Source organism: Ambystoma mexicanum, chromosome 2q, assembly GCF_040938575.1.
Source record: "Ambystoma mexicanum isolate Mex_15411 chromosome 2q, UKY_AmexF1_1, whole genome shotgun sequence".
Taxonomy (NCBI): Eukaryota; Metazoa; Chordata; class Amphibia; order Caudata; family Ambystomatidae; genus Ambystoma; species Ambystoma mexicanum.
The window spans coordinates 331,390,887-331,413,479 of record NC_090924.1 but is presented as its reverse complement, the minus strand read 5'-3'; the positions used below and the strand labels follow the sequence as shown (position 1 = coordinate 331,413,479).

General features: G+C 47.7%; 1 protein-coding gene across 1 annotated transcript in view; it reads left to right on the top strand.

Moving 5' to 3' along the window:
* Positions 1–22,593, top strand: part of PKD1 (polycystin 1, transient receptor potential channel interacting) — a 1,742,473-nt gene that overhangs the window by 874,173 nt on the left and 845,707 nt on the right. The window contains exon 22 of the mRNA XM_069647332.1: positions 10,666–10,810. Coding sequence (XP_069503433.1) covers positions 10,666–10,810 — 145 coding nt within the window. The remainder of the gene's footprint in view (positions 1–10,665; positions 10,811–22,593) is intronic.

Below are 22,593 nucleotides of genomic sequence, written 5' to 3'. Positions count from 1 at the left end.
TCACATGCGCCCACCCTTCCTCCCCGCTCGGATGGAAGGAACATAGACTTCCTTTTATATCTCTCTTTTCTGTACTCACTCACGTCTAGAAGGCTCCCTCAGGGCAGAAAAATACAAACAGAGGGACCTCGACGCGTGAGGGATTGTGGGTACAACGCACGTCACTATAGGGATAGTGTTTCAGACACGCCTTGTCGACGTCCCTTTTCGACTACGAAAAACAAAATGCAATACTCCGCAGTGACCACTGGATGTCGGACCTATGCACAGCATGTGAATCTAAGCAGATACAACCATCAGAAATGCTTTTACGGTAAGTAATGCATTGTCATACAAAATAATTTCAGTGAAGCCATCAACAATAGGCAGAGAAACCTGACAACTGACACACATTTTGCAGAGAAAAGCAGACAATTTCAAGCACAGACAGCCTCACCTTCCCTCTTTCAGTTTCACACTGTCTTGACAAAACACGTCTGTAGGTTTCAGTTTAAAGAAAACTCATGCTAGCATGTAAACATCTATAACCAGGCGCTCATTCGCAATAGCAATAACACAGGTTGAAAGATTGTGTCCTCCCACGAATTCCTCATCTATGATATCTTCATTTCCAACTTTAGCATCTTCAGCAAAATCATTCTTGGCAGAGGGCGATGTACGTCGAGACGGTCGACTCGATGTCCCTCAAGGGCTTCCATCTCGGCTGAAGTACATATGCCACATGCAGCGCCCGTTGGCTTCAGTTCCATTTTTCCGCAATAGTAATTGCTTTGAGATTAACGGCGCACTTCCGTTTTCTTCGAAAACCTGTTGATATGGCCTGGTCTTCTGCTCCGAGTACTCCGAAGACTGGGATTCAAGAAGTGTATGTGATGCGGCACCAAGATGTCCATCACGGACCCGCATAAGATATGCCTCTGATTCCTGGGAGTCAAACATATAACCGACGACTGTCGATCCTGTCAGTCGGTGACAGGTAAGGCCTAGCAAGAACGCAAGTCTAAACTTGCAGTGGGTAGGATTGTCCCCATATCCCTGTCCACTTCTTTTAAATTTGGGTCATCCCACGAGTCGAGAGATTCCTCTCCTTACAAAAAAAGATCAAAGAAACCATCCCACTCGAGAAGCAGATATTCCTCGCCTTTAAAAAAATCGAAGAGAAGGCACAGATTACCTTCTTCTTCCTTGTCTTCTTCAGCAGAACGGAGCGTAGTCTGCCCAACTAAATCTTCCTCCAAAGAGGAGTGGGAACTCTTTAGGAGGAAGATGCGACAAATCTTCGAGGATCAGGCCCCGTCCTCCACGAAAGCATAGAAAAGTGTCCATGCTACAGCCGAAGACAAGCATGACGCCAAGGTGAAAACCTGTGTGCTCTCAAGCCCAAGTCTACTCGAAAGTCCTTGAGTACTCAACGGGACAAGAAATCATTGAAGAAGACCTTGAGTCGAGGGCAAAGTCCCTACAAGCACAAGACAAAAGCCAAACTGTCGACACCATTGGCGCCCATACAAAAACATTGACACCGATTGTACATTCTTCAATGCCATTACATCAAAAAAGCCAGTAAAAGGTTTTTAAACCTTTACCTAAAAAGGTTTTTTTCAGGTCCTTGACTTCAATATATGAGGACTATGAAACCTCTGATGATACCTTCCATGTGGTCTCCAATTGGATACCCCTATTATTGTGAAAAATACTAATATACCTGAATGCTTTATTTCAGAAGGGACCAGGGTTAGGGAACTACATTATACTCTAGAGACAGCTAGTGGGGTAGACACCTCCCCCGAGCTAGATTTTGGGAAACCGGACCCGCCTGATCATGCAGATGTATCCTACCAACGCCTAATGTCCAGAGTGGTGGAATTTTCGGGATGGAGTAGACCAGCTCCTGCGTTTGAACATGACAACCTGACTGACATATTGGACAAGGGTCCTCAATATGATCCCATTTTACCATTCGATTTGGCACAGCAAAAAATGGTTGCCACCAACTAGGAGGCTCCAGAGTCCAGCCCGGCACTAAATAAAAATGTGACCAAAAACTACAGCCCATCCAGTAGTGACCCTGGCTACCTGTCAATCCATTAATCTCCGGAAGGCCTTGTAGTACAAGTAGCTACATCTGCCCCCAAGCAAGCTGTGTACCCAGTCTTATCCCCCGATAGAGATGACAAATGCATTGACTCCTGGACAAAGAAAGTATTTTTGGCTAGCCACATGGCTTTAAAGTCTGCTAATTCCACATGTGCCCTGGAAAAGTTTACATGCACTCTGTGGGACTGCATAGCGATGGCGGCTGATCACATCCCTGAGGGTGAGGAAATAGACTGCTTCATGTACCGGATAAGGGATGGCAAAGAGGCCATGTGTGAGTCTCTGCAATCAGGTTTGGACACGGCTGACAGCGTCAGAAGGCCCATGGCGGCAAGCAGTCATACGCAGGTTTGCGTGATAGAGGAAGTCAGGATTTGCACCTCATGTACAATCCAGGCTCCTTAACATGCTCTTTGACAACTATCACTTATTTGGAAATAAGGATGATGAAAGCCTTGAAAAGCTGCTGACCTCAAAGGCAGCAATCAAGTCCTTAAGTGCCATGGTCAGCCAGCCACAGCCTTTTCACCCCAGCAGATCATCTTGGAGCGGTAGGTCTTTTTGCTACTACTCCTCAGTTGGAAGAGTGAGAGGTCAGGCTGGTCAAAGAGGACAGAGAGGATTCCCTCGTGGTGGACGAGGGAGAGGTGCAAAGTCCGCCCATGCAACGGCTTCTTTACCATCAGCCGCTGCTTTAGCTGCCTCAAAACCACTCTGAGGTCTTGACTCACGACACCCCAGTGGGAGGCAGACTCTCAAAGCATCTGAAAGAATGGAAAAGTATTACTTCAGATGTATGGGCACTGGAAACAGTAGCCCAGGGTTACTGCCTCCCCTTCATATGGTTTTGGTCGTTTTGACCGAATCTAATGGTTCGCATGAACCATTAGACCAAAAAAAGCTACCACCAAAGGTTCGAACACCAAAAGTTCAAACCTTTGGTGGTAGCATTGTAAAAAAAAGCAGGGGCTGCGGGTGCGGTGGTGTTCCCCGCATCGCTCCACTCACTATACTTGATAGTATAGTGAGCAGGGGTTGCGGGGGACACCCCTGCAGCTTTCCATTTAAAAAGAAAAGAAACAACAAGGGCCGCAGGGTGTCCCCCGCATTGGCCCACTCACTATACTTTATGGTATAGTGAGCAAGGGTTGCGGGGGACACCCCAGCAGCCTTCTGTTTTATAAAAAAAAAAAAGAATGGTGCTGCAGGGGTGTTCCCCCGCATCGCCCTGCTCACTATACTTTATGGTATAGTGAGCAGGGGTTGCGGGGGACACCCCGCAGCCTTCCGTTAAAAAAAAAGAAAAGGACCCTGCGGCGCCGGTTCCCGATCACGGAACTGAAAGGGAACTGGCACTGCAGGAACCCAGCGTGAAGAAGAAGGTAAGTGGGGTTTGTTTATGTTGGGGGTGTGGGTGTGGGTGTGCTGAGGGTGTGGGTGGGGGGGTGTTATGGGTGTGTTGTGTGTGTGGGTGTGAGTATGTATGTGTGTTTGCATGAGAAAGGTGCAAACTTTTGGTAGTTTGCACCTTTCTCATGCGAAAGTTCCGGCCGTGGCAATTTCAGCCACGTTCGGATCACTTTATACAGAGACCTCGGGATCATCCGCCAGGAAGCCATTCGCTAAATGTTCCAGAACCATTTCTGTTGCAGGAAATGTTGACCCTGCTGGATAAAGGTGCTATAGAACCAGTACCTGTGATGGAGAGGAAGAGCATGTTATTCTCCCTATTTCCTAATCCCCAAGATGGATGGAGGACAGAGACCCATCTTGAATTTGAGATACTTGAAGAAGTTCAAGATGGTAACACTTTCTCAGATTCTTCAGGCCCTCCCGCTCCAAGGTTGGATGGTATCGTTCGACCTTCAGGATGCTTACTTTCATGTGCCTATCCATCACAAACACAGGAAGCATCTGAGGTTCGCCATTGGCGGTTCTCATCATCAGTTTCAAGTTCTGCCATTCGGGTTGACCTCTGCCCGAGGGTTTTCACCAAGTTAATGGCAGTGGTGGCAGCAAGTCCCTGGAGAGGGGGGATTCATGTCTACCCCTTCCTGGACGATTGGTTGATCAGGTAACATTCACCTGAACAGGCCCAAGAACTTCTCAGTATCACCTGGCACTCCCTCCACAGACTGGGCTTCTCCCTCAATAACAAGAAGTCTCACATGAGATCATCTCAGAAACTTCAGTTTATTGGAGCAGTCCTGTATGCATCCTTGGGAAAAGCCTCGCCACCAGAGGTGAGGGCTCAAGACATTTTGCAGATAGTCATCAAATTTCCAAGTGCTCATCGTCTTCCGACCTTTGTCTTTTTGTGGTTGCTCGGCCTCAAGACATCCCACTTTTTTCTGGTGCTAGAGGCTCACCCAAGAATGTGATCCCTTCAATGGGCTCTCAGAACACAGTGGTCCCAATTCTCAGGCAGGATTAGCAATTCCTCCAAAATACTTTAGAAGTCCAAGATATAAAATAACTATACTTCTACATGTTGCAGTGATACAGTTCACATCTTTGAACCACTGATACACAAATCCACACAGATGTCCACATCATACATCCACTTGTATTCTAATCGCGGGGGTATATTTAGGAAGTACGTAGAAGAGTGAGTACACAACCTCCTCAGGCTGACTCCCTCAGCTTCACTTTGGAATGCGACATATGACAAAGGTCAAAGAATAAGAACCTGCACATTCTGTAGAGCATTACTATTATCAGAACATTCTGACAACATGAACGCACACCTACAGTAAGTGTAGGTGCCAGGGAAGGAAAATGTTCCCAATATAAAAGCGATGTTGTTTGCACAAAGCTGTCTCTGTAAAGTTAATGTCTCGCTACATAGCTAAGATAACAAGGCATGACCATGTTAAACAAACATATGCTTCCTGTTTTCGGTGCTTGCTTAGCAAAGCCAAGGGCCAGAACCTTCAAATCATTGCAGAGGAAGAATGGGGCTCTGAGCATTACCATCAATGTCAATTTAGAGTGCTACTGTCACTGTTAATGTAGAGACATAACTGCCATGCTTTTCCACAGTGCACAAGGGGACTCTCTCCATACTGCCCCCGTTTGAAAAAACTGCAAACTCTGTCCCACGTAGTTATCGGTTTCTAATTTGCCACACTCGGACGATCCTGCGCAGAATCAAACCAAAGGAAGAGGAGTTCCTGGTCAAGCCGGGGCACGTCAAATGGTGCTTTTCTCTAAAGCTCAGCTGATCCTTCTATGAACTGTCAGTCTCCCAGCATGGATGACGACAGACTGGGATGCGATGTCAGCGCAGGCTGGAGACAACATTCGGATGATGGCCAGCATCTGCAGCCGCGCCATTGGCGTCACCAGTGTCCCCTTGCCAGAGGAGCACAGCAGAACTCCATGCCCCAACCATCAGCTAAGCCCTGCCTCATAACGCTGTGAGACCACAGTGCCACCAATGGGTCCTGTGGCGGTCCGCGCTAAGTTGAAAAGCACAAATAAAGTTCTCCTTCCCTCAAGACATCACAGCACACAACAACCAGAGTACATATGAGGGAACAATTCTTACACACTGGTGGGCCGAAGCTCATAGGACCAATTTCCCTTGAGGCCTATATACCTTCCTAGAAGGAGCAATTGCCACACAGGATGCTTTGAGATGCTTTCAAATGCCCTTTGTCCTCCTAATTGCTGTGGATGTGCGCTTTAACAATTAGCCTTGGCACACGTAGCGAGGCCTATTTTCCTCCACTGGATGGTGGGACTGTATCAGTGGGGGGCAGTGGGTCTTCTTTTTTTTCTCTCTTTAAGTCTGGCACTTCCTTCTGCACCCCCCGCAGCAGTCCTACATCTCCCATCTCTCACTCACAAAGTTACCTTGTCTCTTCTTCATTTTGCTTGGCCCCGGTCCCCGCCAAAGTTTACATCTTAAAAGGATACTCAAGTAGGCCGCAGGTAGATTCAACAGGATACTTTAATCATGATACATAGCTGCCAGATGACATCAGGTACATCAGGAAGATAGGAAGTAACAGAGGGGAGCCCACTGGCTCCCGCCACCCAAGCAGGAAAACCAGTAATAACACTAGGTCATTATTTTATCCAAAGTGCTTTTTAAAATTTGATAGTATCCCATGTCGGCAGATTGGCCAGCGTGCAAAACAATAAAACAAAAACTAACGTGTTACGCTTAATGGCTTATAATATATGAGTGTGTGTCACATACGCATCTCTATCTGGAAACCCGCAGGAAATATCTGTGCTTCCCTATAATGGACCAATACAAAGCTCTCCCCTTCGGACTCAATTCTGCTGCAAGGGTGTTCACCAAGGTGATGGACTCCACCATGCATGTGATACCTATAGCTTTAAGTGAACATCTCCTCCTACTTAGATGATTGGCTAGTTAGGGCCTTGGCACCTTCAAAGATCAACGAGGCAGTCACTCTCGTGATTAGGTTATGCGCTGGGCCACACTTTAAACAAGGAGAAGTCAACATTGTTTCCCGCTCAAAGGATCCACTATATTGGTCAGAATGGGCTTTGCAAGAGGTGAAGGATCCCCCACCCACTTGCAACTTCAGAGATGTACCAAGATCTTCTTTGGTATATGGAGCCCCAAAATCTCTGCAAAGATCTCCCCATCAGATAACCGAGGACTATCTGCTCAGACTCCTCCATGACACATCACTGTGAATCAGTTTTGGAGCAATGTGAAGTGCATATCCTCTGGGCTAAAGAGGAGTCACTGCTGCATGTCAACTTTCTAGAGCTAAAGTAATTTTACTTCCGGCGAGAGCCATTCACCCTGCTCTGCATAGGCAAAGAGTGTTCATCTACACAGACAACACAAAAGCAATGTTCTATGAGAACAAGCAAGGAGGTCCAAGGTCTTAAGCGCTTTATATTCTTGCACTGGAGATCTGGGACTGGTGTCTTTTCCACTTGATTTTCCCTATGGTCTCAAATCTAGTGGTTGAGGAGAATGTAAGAGCGGACCCCCTGAGCAAGCAGTCCTATACCTCACACAAATGTGCTTTCTCCCAAGGAAATGCTGTGTCTGACTTCCAACACTTGTGAAACTCCCCACCTGGCCCTGTTTGCGATTGAGGCAACAAGAAATGCACCCTTTTTGCATCCTGGAAGGGGAAAGGTCTATACTGTGTGGATGATGTGTTCCTCATTCCTTGGACAGGATAGGCCGTCTTTGCCTTTCCACCAGTTCTGATTCTCCCCAGCATACTAAGCTAACTCAAGGGGTCACAAAGTTGTTACCTGACAATGAGTGTGCCAAACTGGCCCAATAGGTTCTGATATTCAGACTTTCATAACATGAGGTGCAAACACCCTTGAACACTGCACCTCTGTCTCGATCTTCTGTCTCAGAAGGGGGGAATGGTCCTGCACCCCTCCCCTCAATCTCATACCATAATGCCCAGATCTCTGAGCACTTAGTGTTTGGTTATATGGGTATCTCAGAAGAAAACCTAAAAGTCATCTGGGCGTTGAGGAAGGATTCTACTAGGTCACAACTCAATGTGGACACGTTTCTGTCACTGGTGCATAGACCGGGAAATCAACCTTGTTGAGGCCTCAATGGACAATTCTTCTCCCTTATTACCTTCCTTGCAAAATGGTAGTCTCATTGTAAACCAGCAGGACATACCTGTCTGTTATCAGAGCTTAGCTTAACACTTAATTTTGAGTTGTGACTCTGGCAAACCTGATCCTCAACAGGCAATTCCACTGATTTATGAGACTGTTTCCTCTAATAAGGAGCCCCCACTTGCCTTGGGATTTGAACATAGTCCCCTTTGCTCTTATGCAAAGAGCATTTGATCCTATGGCCACAATGTATCTAAAGTGGGAATCCTGTGGAATCATCACTGATCCCTCAACAAAGATCTCCTATGTGGTCAGGGGATGGCAGCCTCTACCTGATCCTGACCTTGGGGGTGCAATTATGAGGGAGGATCATAGTGGAGGATATGGCTTTTGGGGGAAAGTGGTGACCCCATCAGGAGAGACACGACATTCTCCCCTTTCCAGAGAGGAATACCTCATAATTCATGAGTTCTTAATAGCTTTTCACTGCATAAATGCCTCTCAGAGAAAAACCCAGAAACCCCTTCTTGCAAATCTCTTTAGTCATGATACCATTCACACCTCACACACATATAATCCAAACCTAACATCTCCTGTTTCTAATGTTAAAGAAATTCTAAACAATATAACTATAGAAATCCTAGAAAGTATGGGAAGTCCAACACGGCCACGGATAATAACACTAAAAAGAGGAGTGAAAAGTTGATGAAGATTGAAGAAAACGCCAATCTGAATGAGCAGACTAAGTGTTTTGGAAGATCATGAGTGCGCTGGATGCACTCGAACAGCAGAGAGAGCAGGAGAAGGAAGGAGTCCATATAGCAGCGCTCAATCATCCGAGCTGCTTACCGGCGTGGCGAGAGACCAGGAGAGACGCTGTAGGGATCACTGGAAGACCAACAGAACACTGGCAGCAGCAACAGAGCTATAGGAGACATGATCGCACTGAGGGGCAGTGGCCTTTGATCCTGGTTGCAGAGAGAAGCCGTCGGCCGAGCTGGACGCTGCGGGGGGAGTCAAAGAAGGTCTGTAGAGTAATGGAAACTGTCCCAGAGGGGAGGCTTCATCGGGACAACATGCCATGGGTCAGGATTGCTACGAAACATTGATGAGTCCACCAAAGCCATAGGTAACCCCTTGGCATACCAACAGGCATGTAAACCAACAAAACAGATACGAATATTTGAATACCGAACAAATGAATTGCAAAAACAGAACACATTGGATCATCTTTTCCATTATCAAGGCCTACAAGGTGAGGAACAAAACCTAGCCGGAGGGTTTACATGCCGACAGCCAAAGAACTAAATCAGCATTTATCACATTTCAGAGGCATATTTCGTTGGAGGATATTTGCAAAGCTGCAAACTGGGTGACCTGTAATGCCTTCAGTAAACACTACACAATGGATTTCAGCTCAAAAGCAGATGGCAGCTGTGGACATGTTGTACTGCACAACATTTTTGGCAATGATCACTAATCTCTCTCTGCCCCTTATGGAAGATGCTTTGCAATCTTCCATAAGTATGGAGGAAAGGGGATGGAATATAATCGTACAAATATGTTACTCACTGATGTGACGTCTGTTCTCTTAGTCCATATTCCTCTTTCTTTCATGCGTCCTCACTCCTGCACTCTCGCGGATAAAGGGGCTGATGGTAGTGCAGAATGCATGTGGGAGGTCCTGAGCGGGACATTATCTATGCATGCATCGCAAGGGAAGGTTTGACAGAACACTGCATCTACCCCAGTACCATCCCTGTTCCATGTGATGTTTCATAAGTATGGAAGAAACGGGATTATGGACTAAGGGCCTCATTACACGGATGGCGGAGAACCATGGCGCTATTAGCGCCATGGTTCATGCCGGTAAAATACCGGCACCGCCTTGGCGGAAAGGGGAATTACTGCCCCATTCCAAGGTTGGCGGGGCGGTAATTCCCCCTTCCGCCATTGCCCTTCCCCATTCCCATTTTTGCCCCATAGGGCTCAATGGGAATGGGTAAGGCGCTAATTACGGTACCGCAAATTGCGGTACCGTAATTAGCTCCCTGGGTCCCTTTGCGGGTTGGTTTTTAACGCCTGCAAAAAGCAGGCGTTAAATCCCCCAACCCGCAAAGGGACCTCGTAGTAAGGCGGTAAGGATTTACCGGTACCAGTATTTTACCGGTACCGGTAAATCCTTACCGCCATCCGTGTTGTCACTACTATGGGTAACATTATTTTGTGTGTACATGCTGTGCTCTGTTCAGGAATATTTTGTACATAAAGGTTATCATTCTAATGAGGTTTTTGGTCAGAAGGCTACCAATTAAGTGAAGAGCTAGCTTTTATTCTATAACCTGAATAGAAGATTTTACTAAGCATGAACTAGTCCACTTCAGCAGTGTATGATCCCAAAAGCTGGACAAGACATTCCTAAGATGTTAGAATTCCTGAATGTGGTCCTTCAAATCAGATGCCTGCAGGCCAAAACCTGTATATACCCAGCCACTGACGAAGGGTAATAGAGTTTGGAGTAAGTGTCCTACATGTTGCTTCTCAACTAGAGAGGTTACCAGACATTTGGTCGAAAAAAATTGGTCGACCAGACAAATGGTCGAACCAATTTGGTCGAAAACCAAATGGTCGAATTTTTTTTATTTTTATTTTAACCCTTTTTTTATTTTTTTGGGGGGGTCCCCCCCCCAACCCCTTTTTTTTCTCTAAAAACCCCTTTTTTTACAAAACGAAAACCCGAAAAATAAATATATAAATAAAAAAAAAAATCGACCATTTGGTTTTCGACCAAATTGCGTCGACCAAATTGCAGTCGACCAGTTTTTTTTCGACCAATTGACTGGACACCACTAGAGAGCCATCCATACAGAGACACAACACCATGCTTTCAGAGCTACGTACGTTAGACACAAGGACCGTCAAATGTCTCACTATTGATCTAGCTCAGCTGTACATAAGGTTGGTTCATTTGTCTGACTGCAGGTCGCCTACGAGGAACATTCATGTGGATCCTGCCAAAGAAGAACATTAAACAAGCTAGAGGCCATGATGGACATACTCCAGAACGAGACCACCCAGGGCACAATGACGCCAACCACCATTGCAGACAACATCCTGAACATTATGGGTAAGTTGAAGTAGAGTGACAAGCCTGATGCTCAGGAGAAAATTAAGATACAGAAGTAATTCTGTCTAACTAAAATCTAATTAAATTAAAAGCCTTTCATTAATGGGAGTACAAGGAATTAGGCGCAATGATATTGCCACTTCCAATGCCTACAATAGCATTTTAATCTTTGGACCCAGTCCTACTGGGAGCTTGAAGTTGGCTCTTATGCCCCCCAACATGCGTTAACGTTGAAGTTGATGCAGGAACTGGAGCTCCTTGCCTCTCAGCACACAGTATCAGTAGTCCATGCGAGACAGCCCAGATTATTTCCTATAAAGAATGTGCACCTGTGTAACAGCCCTCAGAAAGTCAGGCGGTTGGAAACACAGACAGAAACTGCCAGTGTCCATCTGTGTTCCCCCAGCCACTCATGCTCCTTACCTGGGGGCCATAACATTTTTTTTGTTGGGCTTCCCCCTCTTCCCTTCTCCTTCCTATACTCTGGACCCCTCCGCACCCTGTGACATCCCAACCTCCCCCTTCTCTCTGTTCTCTAAACGTACCAGCTGGCCCTTGACTTCTATCTCCACCTGCTCTGCTCCCTCACCTTCCTGCCATGTGTCTCTTTTAGGTTTACTACGGTGGTGGCAATCTTTTAAACTTAAGATTAGTCATGCACAAGACAGGCACCGTCTGTCTCCCATCAAAAAAGAAAACACAAACCTATTTGCACCCCTGAGAGTGCAGGGGTTCAAAGCTCAGTACTTTTCTCTAGAGTGAAGCAGTAAAGTAGAGCTACCTTGCCCTCTCCTCCTACCTGCTCTGCCCACCCTTTGGCTTCTTCTACACCTCCGCAGAGAGTACCTCTGATTTGTACCCCTCCCCAGAAGTCTTTCAAGGATGGAAACCTTCTTCACCTCGCCACTCTTAACTGTTGCTCAGCTGTGAAACACTCCTCTGACATCTGCCGTCTCCTGGAAGAACTTGACGTCTTTGGTCTCACCAAAACATGGTTCGCGGCCAGCTCTGTCACGAGCTTTGACACTCTCCTCCCTGATGGCTACAAGATCCTCTCTGCGCCCAGATCCAACCGTTCCGGGGGCGGGGGGGTGTAGCCTTCATCTTCCCAGAGTGGATTCCTGCCTATATCATTCCTATGCAGGCCTACTCCTCCTTTGAATGCCTGGTCTGTAGGCTTTCTCTCTCCCCTGGCCACTCTCTTGCAGTGGCTACTATCTACCGACCACCTGGTCAGAACTCCTCCTTCCTCTCTGAGTTGGCAGACCTCCCTTCCTCCCTCCTGGCCTCGACCACTCAACTCCTCCTCCTAGGAGACTTCAAAATCCACCTGGATGCTTTCTGTCCCGCCACTGGACTCTTTTGGGACCTCTGCGACTCTCTCTCTCCCTCTCCCTCTCTCCCCCCTCTCTCTCTCTCTCTCTCTCTCTCTCTCTCTCTCTCCATTCTTCCCTCTGGCTAGACTCATTCTGCAGGGCACACCCTTGATGCTTTGATCTCCTCAGACCTCCCCCTCTCCAACCCTCTCACCACTCCTCTCTCCTGGAGTTACCACTTTCTCCTCATCTCTCTCTCTCTCTTTCTACCCCTCAGACCAAGCCAACTCCTACACTGCCACCTACCTTCTCAGTCATTCGACCCATGAAGTGTGTGTCATTTGAGGCTTTTGCCGCATCTTTCTCTCCCCCTCCTGCACCTCTGGCTGACACACACCCTGACACAGCCCTTTCTATTCTCTACTCTGCTGTCTCTGACACACTCGATGTACTTGCCCCTTTCATGAGGATCCACATGAAGCCTAAAACCAAGTGCAACTCCTGGCACGACTCAGACCTCGTCACCCTTAAACGCAAGTATAGGGTGGCTGAAAGGAGATGGTTGGCATTTTGTACATCCTCTGACAAACTGGCCTGCCGCCTACCCCAAAGTCAATACCAACTCTCTGTCCTCACTAAGAACAGAGCTTGCATCCAAGTCTGCGTCTCTGCGGCATCTAACAACTCGGCTGAACTCTTTAAAATCTGCAAAGAACTGGCCAATCCTGTTGCAGTCTCTACCTCTCCTGTCCCCTTCCAGGCCCTCTGTATGGCCCTTGCTTCTCAATTCATCTCTAAAACCCTGGAAACCCTTCTCATCCTCTCCTGCTTCTCCCACCACTCTCTCCTCTTCCTCCAGCCTCCCTGCGGCCACCCCCTCTCCCTTCTCTGCCTTTCCTCTCTTCACCCCTGACGAGGTTTCTAGACAAGTCCGATCTAGGAAAACCTTGTCAAAACAGGTTCTTCCCTGTTCTTCCAAAACCACCAAGGACCACATTGACACTCTCGCTAGACCCTTGGCTGACTTCTGCAACCACTCTTTCGCCATTGGGACCTTCGATTCCCATCTGAATCACTCTCTTGTGCACCCTCTTCTCAAGAAATCCTCAGCCGACCCCTCCCTTCTAGCTAATTATCACCTGATCTCCATCACTCCTTTCCTGGGCAAACTCCTGGAAAAGCTGGGCATCTCCCAGCTTAATCTTCACATTGAATCTGTTGGTTGTCTCCATGACCATTAGTCTGGCTTCAGAGCTGCCAGAAGCACAAACTGCTCTCCTGAACATCCATGAAGACCTGCTATCTAACCTTTTTTATTTTATTTTTATTTTTATTGATTTATTAACACAACAAAACAATACAAACCAAACAAGCAGTGCAACCTTTAACCACTTCATTATACTTCCCTGATTTCTAGTGGCTGCTTCCCTTTCCCTCCCCCCTTTACGAGTACTTCTTTTAACATTCTGTTTCTGCATCCTGTGGTACGGTCTCCCCTTCTATAGCATCTGCTGTGTCTCCTATTGACCCAAACAGCTCGGCTATCAATAATTTCCAGGCCATCAGGGACTCAGTCTCTCCCCCCCCCTGTGTTACTAGCTTCTTGCCATACCATGGTTTCTGCTTCCGCCCATTTTTGTAAATCTCTCCACCACACCTCCACATTTGGCATATGGCAGGTCTTCCAACCCATGGCAATTCTCTTTTTTGCAAGCACAGAAGCCAAGTACTTCAATTTACTCACATGCTTGAGCTTCCGTGATCTTGGAAACCCCCCCAACAGACAGGCCCACACTGTGTCCACTATGATCTTAACCCCTTTTTTCCCCAGTTTCTCTTTCACTGCACTCCAGAAGCGTTCTATGACTGGGCATGACCAGAAGAACATATGCACCATGCCCGCGTTCTTCTCATCACATTTGGGGCATGCTTGCCGTCCTGCATTCTCAAACCTCGATATCCTCCAAGGTGTCATGTATGCCCTATGCATAATATATAGTTGTATCTGTTTCAGTCTCGCATTTCTAGATACCTTCTTATGATACCCCTGCGCCTGTTCCCACATCCCATCCTCCATCGGGGCACCAACTTCCATTTCCCAAGCTAATCTCAACTGTGTGACTTCCTTCCCCACTTTAGACATCAACATTTCATATATTCTGGAAATCTCATGACCCCCTTCTGGTATGTCATATATCTATTGTGGCATCTAGTTCCTCCTCCAGCACTGTTTCAGGCCATATTCTCTTAATTCGCTGCACCATTCTGTAATATGTAATGTACTGGCCCCCGTGCAACCCAGTTTCTTCTCACAGCTCCTCGAAAGTAATACTAGAGCCCTCCCGCCAAATATCACCCATTGTTGCCACCCCAACCGGTTCCCAGTGGTTCCTGATTATCATTCTTAGCTGCACATCTGCCAGCCCCCGTTAATACAACCAGTGGTACCTGCGGAGAGCATGGGGACGGGTTCTCCATCATCTGGCATGCCCTGCACCATATCTTCCACCCTAATAGAAGCATTTTAGGGCGCCCCATCATTTCTGCCCTGGGTACCCACATCATTTCTTTCAAATAAAATGGTGCACAATCACACCCAAACAGCATGGATTCGGAGGTCTCCTCATCAGAAAGCCATTTGGCGACATATTGCAACTGGCTTGCCACATAATACACCTCATAGTTGGGCAATTTTATCCCACCTTTGTCATGGAAATTCTGTAGCTTCCATAACGCCACTCTATTCCGCGTGCCATGCCACAAAAAATCCCTACACATGCTATTCAGTTTGGTGAAGAACTTCTTAGGGATCAGGTACGGTATATTCCCAAAATAGTGTAGAAGCCTTGGCAGAACCACCATCTTTAGCATTGCTCCCTGACCCATCATTGCTGAGGGTAGCTTGGCCCAGAATTGCATGAACTTCTCAATTTTATTAATGGCTACTTCGAAGGGATTGTGTCCTCCGACGTATTCCTTATCTTGATAGATCATCTCCAGCTTGCTGGCCTCGGAATTTTTTTTTTCAGTAGAGGGTGCTGCGCGTCGATGTCCCTCGAGCCGATGTCCCTCGACAGCCTCCGTATCGGCGCCGACGTCATTATGCGTATAAATAGACTCGCGCAGCGTCCGTTGCTCAGTTCCGTTTTTCCGCACTTCGTGGGCCTCCGAATCGCGTTGCTCAGTTTGTTAGTCAGAAAATATATTCTTCATTATTCCTCGAGAATACCAACTCTTACTCGATGGCTTCCTCATCAGAACTGACAACTCCACGGTCCGGCTTCAAAAAATGTCGAGACTGTCGAAAGAAAATGTTGTGTTTGTGGTGCCTGGGATCGGAGCAACAATGTTCGGAGTGCGAGGACTGCATGTCCATGGCGGTGAAATCCTTGGAGGAGCGTAAGGGGAAGCTTGAGAGAGGTAAGACAGTTAAAACTCCTTCGAAAGTTTCCTTGGCAGAGTCGAGACATTCGTCTCCTCGCCGACACAGGAAACATTCTCGTTCTAAGCCTCGAAGCAGTTCCCACCACTCTTCGAGATCCAAGCATTCAAGTAAGAGACGTCGAAGATCACCTTCCTTTTCTTCTTCTGTTTCTCCGGAAAGAGTCACCTGCCCCACAAAACATAGCTCTCAGGCTGAGTGGGAGGAATTCCGTAAAAGGATGCTTAGCGTCTTCGAGAAAGCGGCCTGAACCCCCTCGAAGACAGCTGAGGGTGATACCCTGGGTGAAAGACCCGAAAAATCTAAATGCTGCGAGTCCTTGCACCCAGCGAAAGAAACTACTCGAGAGTGTCACAAACCCTCGAGCAAAGGCACTGTGCCATCGACGCCATCGTCAAAGGTCCCTTCGACGCATAAATCTGTGTCATCAACTCCATTATTGAAGGGCTCATCGACGCATAGGTCGATCGAATCGACGCCGTCTTCGAAGCTGACGTCGATGCCGAAAAAGAGCAAACCCACGGCCATCACTACCTCACAGTCAGTGGTCATACCCAGAGCCTCTAACATGACTTCGAGGTCATCGACAACCTCAAGTAGGATCCCGATCCTCTCGAGTTCTTCGAGGCCACTTCCAATCTTCTCGACGCCTTTTTCTGTGTTTTCGAAGCCTTTAACGTCCGTGTCGACGACGTCAACGTTTTCCCAACCAATTATGACAAATTTAGCCCCTTCTACTCTGGAAATGGGATTTAAGCCATTTCCAAGGTCTGATCATTTCAGACCTTTGTCTTCAATTTATGAGGAAGGGGAGGATTCAGATCAAGAAAGACCCTTTGGGTTGCAGAGATCTGCAACACCAGAACCAGAGGAATTTAACTCTGAGGAAAATAGGTTGAAGGACCTTCGAGATTTCTTACATGAGGCAAGTGGGTTAGATACTTCCCCAGAAATAAAATTTGCCAAACCAGAGGGGAACATGCTGAGACCCCTTACAGAATTTGAATGGCAAGAATTATAGAATTCGTGGGTTGGTCTACACCTTCACCTGCATTCCAACAGGATGACCTTACAGACATTTTAGTTAAAGGCCCACAGGAGGATCCTGTGGTTCCATTTCACGCTGCATTACAAAGAAAAATATTGGCTAACTGGGAAACTCCTGAGGTTATCCCGGCGGTTAACAAAAAGTTATCAGCCAAATATAGGATATCTACTACTGACCCTGAATTTTTGTCTAAACATCCAACTCCAGAGAGTCTGGTTGTTCAAGCAGCAACTGCATCAGGCAGTAGATCGGCATACCCTACTGTTCCACAGGACAGGGTTGGCAAAAGATACGACTCTATGGCTAAGAAGGTTTTTTCTGCATGTAGCATGGCGTTGAAATCTATTAACACTACTTGTACGCTCGCAAGGTTCAGCCATACACTTTGGGAGTGTGCGTCATCAGCGGCTGACTACCTCCCAGAGGGAGAAGAAAGGGAAGCGTTTCTAAACATCATTAAGGGTGGTAAAGACGCAATGTGCAAATCCCTTCAAACTGGCATTGATTCTGCTGACAGCATCAGTAGGTCCATGGCGGCAAGTACTACAACCCGCAGATTTGCATGGTTGTGAAAGTCTGGGTTTGCTCCAGATGTACAAGCCAGACTTTTAAATATGCCCTTTGACGGCTCTTCTTTGTTTGGTAAGAAGGCGGATGACAGCCTACAAAAGTTACAGACATCCAAAGCAGCAGCAAAATCCCTGGGTGCTGCAATCCGTCAAACAACATATCACCCCTCAGGAACCTCTTGGAGAGGTAAATCCTTTTGCCTTTATTCCGCATTCGGAAAAGGCAGAGGACAGTCGGTTCAAAGAGGTCAAAAAAGATTCACCCGAGGTGGACAGGGTAAAAATACAAAAGCCGCAGCAGCAGCAGGTGCCTCTTTACCCTTGGCACCTGCATCAGCCGCCTCTAAATCACTCTGAGGACTCTCCTCACAAGACACCAGTAGGGGGCAGGCTAACTCAACATCTGACGGAATGGCAGGCTATTACGTCAGATGCTTGGGCATTGGAGACAGTTGCACAAGGTTACTGCCTGCCTTTTCTATGCATTCCTCAGAGTCATCCACCGGGGAACAGCTCTCGGAAAGTTCCAGATACGCTCCTCTTGCAGGAAATTGTAGACCTGCTGGAGAAATGTGCCATAAAACCGGTACCTGTAGCGGAGAGGAACAAGGGCTGGTACTCCCCATACTTCCTAATACTGAAGAAGGACGGAGGACTGAGACCTATCGAGAATTGAACAAGTTCCTCAGGAAGGACAAGTTCAAGATGGTAACTCTTTCTCAGATCCTTCAGGCCCTCCAGCTCTAGGACTGGCTGGTATCTCTGGACCTTCAGGATGCTTATTCTCATGTGCCAGTCCATCTCAAACACAGGAAATACCTGAGGTTCGCAATTGGCGGCTCTCATTATCAATTTCGAGTTCTGCCATTTGGGCTGACCTCCGCCCGAGGGTCTTCACCAGGCTAATGTCGGTAGTGGATGCAAGTCTAAGGAGGGAAGGGATTCACGTCTACCCCTACGTGGACGATTGGCTGATCAGAGCTGTATCTCCGCAACAAGCTCAGAACCAGCTAGATTATGTCTGCCACTTCCTTCACAAACTGGGCTTCTCCCTCAATTTAAAGAAGTCACAGATGATACCATCACAGAGACTCCAGTTCATTGGAGCGGTCCTGGACACTTCCCTGGGAAAAACCTCGCCACCAGTGGTGAGGGCTCAAGATATTCTGCAGATGGTCACCAAGTTTCAAAATGCCCAACGTCTCCCAGCCTTCGACTTTTTGAGGTTGCTAGGCCTCATGGCATCCTGCATCTTCCTTGTGCCAGAGGCTCGCCTGAGAATGAGATCTCTTCAGTGGGCACTAAGAACTCAGTGGTCGCAATTCTCAGGGAGAATGACAGATCTCCTTCAGGTTCCGAACAAGGCGGCTCGAGACCTTTAGTGGTGGGCCTGCCAGGAGAACATCTTGAAAGAAGAACTGTTTTGGCAACCATGGCCGGAGATAACAGTAGTCACAGATGCCTCACTCACGGGGAGGGGAGCCCATGCCAATGACTTGACCATCAGCGGTCGTTGGTCTCCATCGGAGTCCAGACTACATATCAACCTGTTAGAGCTGAGAGCAATCAGACTAGCGCTGAAGGCTTTTCTGCCATTTGTACAGGGGAAAAATGTCCTGATAATGACGGACAACACAGTGGCCATGCACTACCTCAAAAAAAGAGGAGGCGTAGGATCACTGCCTCTGTGCAGAGAGGCGATGCAGCTCTTATTTTGGGCAATCCAAGAAGGAATCTCTATCGGCAGTTCACTTAGCCGGAGAGAAAAACTTGACAGCAGACGCTCTGAGCAGGCAGAGTACAGTCTCCCACGAGTGAGAACTAGCTCAGGAAGTCTTTCAACAGATCTTCACCCTTTGGGGAACCCCTCAAGTGGATCTGTATGCCTCCAGCATCAACAGGAAGTGCGATCAGTTTTGTTCAAGGGACTAGATTTGGCAAAGCTGTGTTGCACTTTGTTCATTCTTGAAGGGAAACATGGCAATTTTACTCCCACCTCCAGTTACACACCACTGCAATGGGAGTCTATCAAGGTAAGGAATACGTTAGAGGACACAATCCCTTCGAAGAACAAGTTACTTCTTACCTGGTGACATGCTTTCGATGGGATGTTCCTCCGACGTATTCCTTATCGCCTCTCCCATCCATCCCCTCAGTAAAACTTCCCTTGTGGTTACAGTTTACGCTCCTTCTGGGTCATTAACCAATTCATGTAAAACAACTGTTAACGTCAAAACGGAACTGTGCAACGGACACTGCGCGAATCTATACGCATGATGACGTCTGCGCCGATACGGAGGCTGTCGAGGGACATCGGGTCGAGGGACATCGACGCGCAGCGCCCTCTACTGAAAAAAAAAATTCCGAGGCCAGCAAGCTGGAGATGATCTATCAAGATAAGGAATACGTCGGAGGAACATCCCATTGCGAGAACGTTACCAGGTAAGAAGTAACTTGTTCTTCTGTGTTGCACCTATGCTCCTCTTCCACATTATGGTATACATTGATCCCTAAATACCGAAATGTACTGACCGCCCATGGTACTTGCAATACAGGCAATCGCTCCCCTGGAATTCCCATGTACCTCCCTAGTGGGAACATGGACTTGTGGGGGTTCACCGCTATACCGGACAACCCAGCGAATCTCTCCATCACTTCCAAAATGTACTGGAGATTATCTTCTGGGTATCGCAAGTACAGCAACATGTCATCAGCGTATAGGGAAATCAGATGTCGCTCCCCTTTTACCTCAATGCCTATGATGTCATATTGCTGTCTCAAGTATATTGCAAGAGGTTCCAGGGCCAGTATGTAGAGCATTGGGGACCACCGACATCCCTGCCTGGTGCCCCTGCTGAGCTGCCACCTTCTCGATATCACAGATCCTGTTTTAACCGTAGCCAGTGATTCGCTATACAATATCTTTGCCCACCTTACATATCCAGGCCCTAACCCATAACACTCCAGGGCCGCAAGAAGCCATGGCCATTTAACTGAATCAAAGGCCTTTACTGCATCTAAAGACACAATCACCATATCCTCATCATTTTCGCCACCGCTCTCAACAATTCTATGGAGCCGTCTATGGTTATTGGTTATATTTCTGTTTGGGACATAGCCCGTCTGATCTGGGTGTATTAGTTTGCCTTTGACCTTCTTCAGTCTATTTGCTAGGACAGCCGTCAATATCTTGCTGTCTTGATTCAGCATCGACAAGGGTCTATAGGAGCCGCAGCTGTGCCCAGGCTTATTGGGCTTGGGGAGCGGTATTATGACGGCCTCTCTCAATGATTCGGGTAAACTTCCCGTCTCAAACGCTTCGTTTAGCACTTCTAGCAATGGGGGGAAGGACCTCTTCTATGTACACTTTATAAAACTCACTTGGGAGTCCATCGGTCCCAGGGATATAGCTAGTAGGCAGCTGCCTCACCACCTCCCCTAGCTCTTCTAAGGTAATTGGTGCATCTAGTTCCTCCCTCTCTTCCTCACTTATCTTTGGCAATCCTATGTCCTCCAACGTTTCTCTCATCATAGCGCGACTACTTTCACCATCATCTCCATATAATACCTTATAATAGTCCATAAATGCTTGATTGACTCCCTCTTGGGTGTCTGCTACGCTACCGTGCTCTCTCTCTATGGTCCTGATTGTGACTCTGGGAGTCTTGCTCTTATATAACCACGCCAAATGTCTCCCCGGCTTATCACCTCCCGCATGCTGCCTCTCTACATATTTTTTATAATTGAGGTTACACAATCTGTCCCAGAGTTCTACACATTTTTGCTGTAGCTTGAGTGTCAATTCCACCTTCTCCGCTGTGTCATCTCCGCCCCTCAAAGCCTCCTGACCTGCTATCTAACCTTGATGCTAATCTCCCCTCTGTCCTCATCCTGCTTGATCTCTCTTCTGCCTTTAACATGGTCAACCATGCCATCCTGCTCAACCAGCTCCGTGATAACCTGGGTATCACTGATCAGGCTCTGGCCTGGCCGACGTCTTTTCTCTCGGACTGACCCTCCCAGGTCCAACTTTGGTCCTTCCTCTCCTCTATCTCTCCATCTGTGGTGTTCCCCAGGGGTCTAACCTTTCTCCCTGGTTGTTCAACCAATACCTACCACCTCTCGCCCACCGCATTGCTGCTCTCTGCTCCAACTTCCAGTGCTATGTGGACAACACTAAACTCGCTTTCAGGCTCCCCTCTGCCAACTCTTCTCCTTCCCCGGCCTGTCTCCCTTGGCCCTCTTCCTGCTCCCACCTGTGAGGCTAAGAACCTCAGTGTCATCTTTGACCAGAGGTCGAAGTGGGCGGGAGTGGTCGGCAGCGGTGCTCCTATAGTTTTTATTTTTAAGTTTAACACTTCCTATACTTTTATTTTAAAAAGAAACCGTTCCGGAATGGTTTTGTTTTAAAAGAAAAGTGTAGGAAGAAGTTGAAACTTCCACTTCAGTGCACTGCACTGAACATTCCCTTAAAGAGCAGGTGTGTTTGTTTGGGGGAATGGATTGTATGTGGGATTGGGTTTAACGATGGGGTTTGTGGGGAGCGGGCCAGGCCAGCAGGGAACATAGTTCCACTACTTCTTTTCGTACACTTCGACTACAAACTTTCCTTCTCTCATCACATTTCTGACGTCTCTAAGAAGTCAAACTACCAACTGCACCTCCTCAGAGGTATTCTTCCTTTTCTCTCCTTCCCCCAGAAGCTCACTGTCTCCAGAGCTCTGGTTCTCTCCAGGCATGACTACTGCAACAGCCTCTTTTTACATCTGCCTGCCTCTACTCTTCGTCCTCTGCAACTCATCCAGAACAGGACTGTGAGACTTGTGCTTGGCCTCAAGCCCAGGGACCATATCTCTCCAGCCCTGACATCTCTCCATTGGCTCCCAGTGGCTGCAAGGATGGAGTTCAAGACCCTCTGCATTGTCCACAAGGCCTTCTGGGCCCTGGGACCACAATACCTCCAACTCTCTTTTCGGAAGTACCTTCCTACTCAAGCTCTTCACTCCTCCACCTCCAATTCCTTGAGGGTCAGTTGCTTTTCCAAGCAACGAGTTGGGGGCAGATCTCTCTCTTTGGCTTGTGCCTCCCTTTGGAACAGCCTCCCTGCCTCTCTGAAACTTGAGCAGAACCATCTCTGGTTCCGGAAGCATCTTAAGACTTTCATCTTTGCTACTGCCTTCTCTCTTTCTCTTCCCTGCTGATCTCCTGTCTGATACTGCACTGCTCTCCTGGCTACCCTCTGAACTGCGGGCCCAGATCCCGGCCCTCCCAGCTGCACACCTGCACTGCCACCTGGAAAACTGGACCTGGGTTCTGTATCTGCATCCCTCCCTGCCTGCACTTATCAGACACTTGTTGTCTGCACCTAACATTGCCCTGCCACCTGCTGGCTGCACTACTTGTTCTTT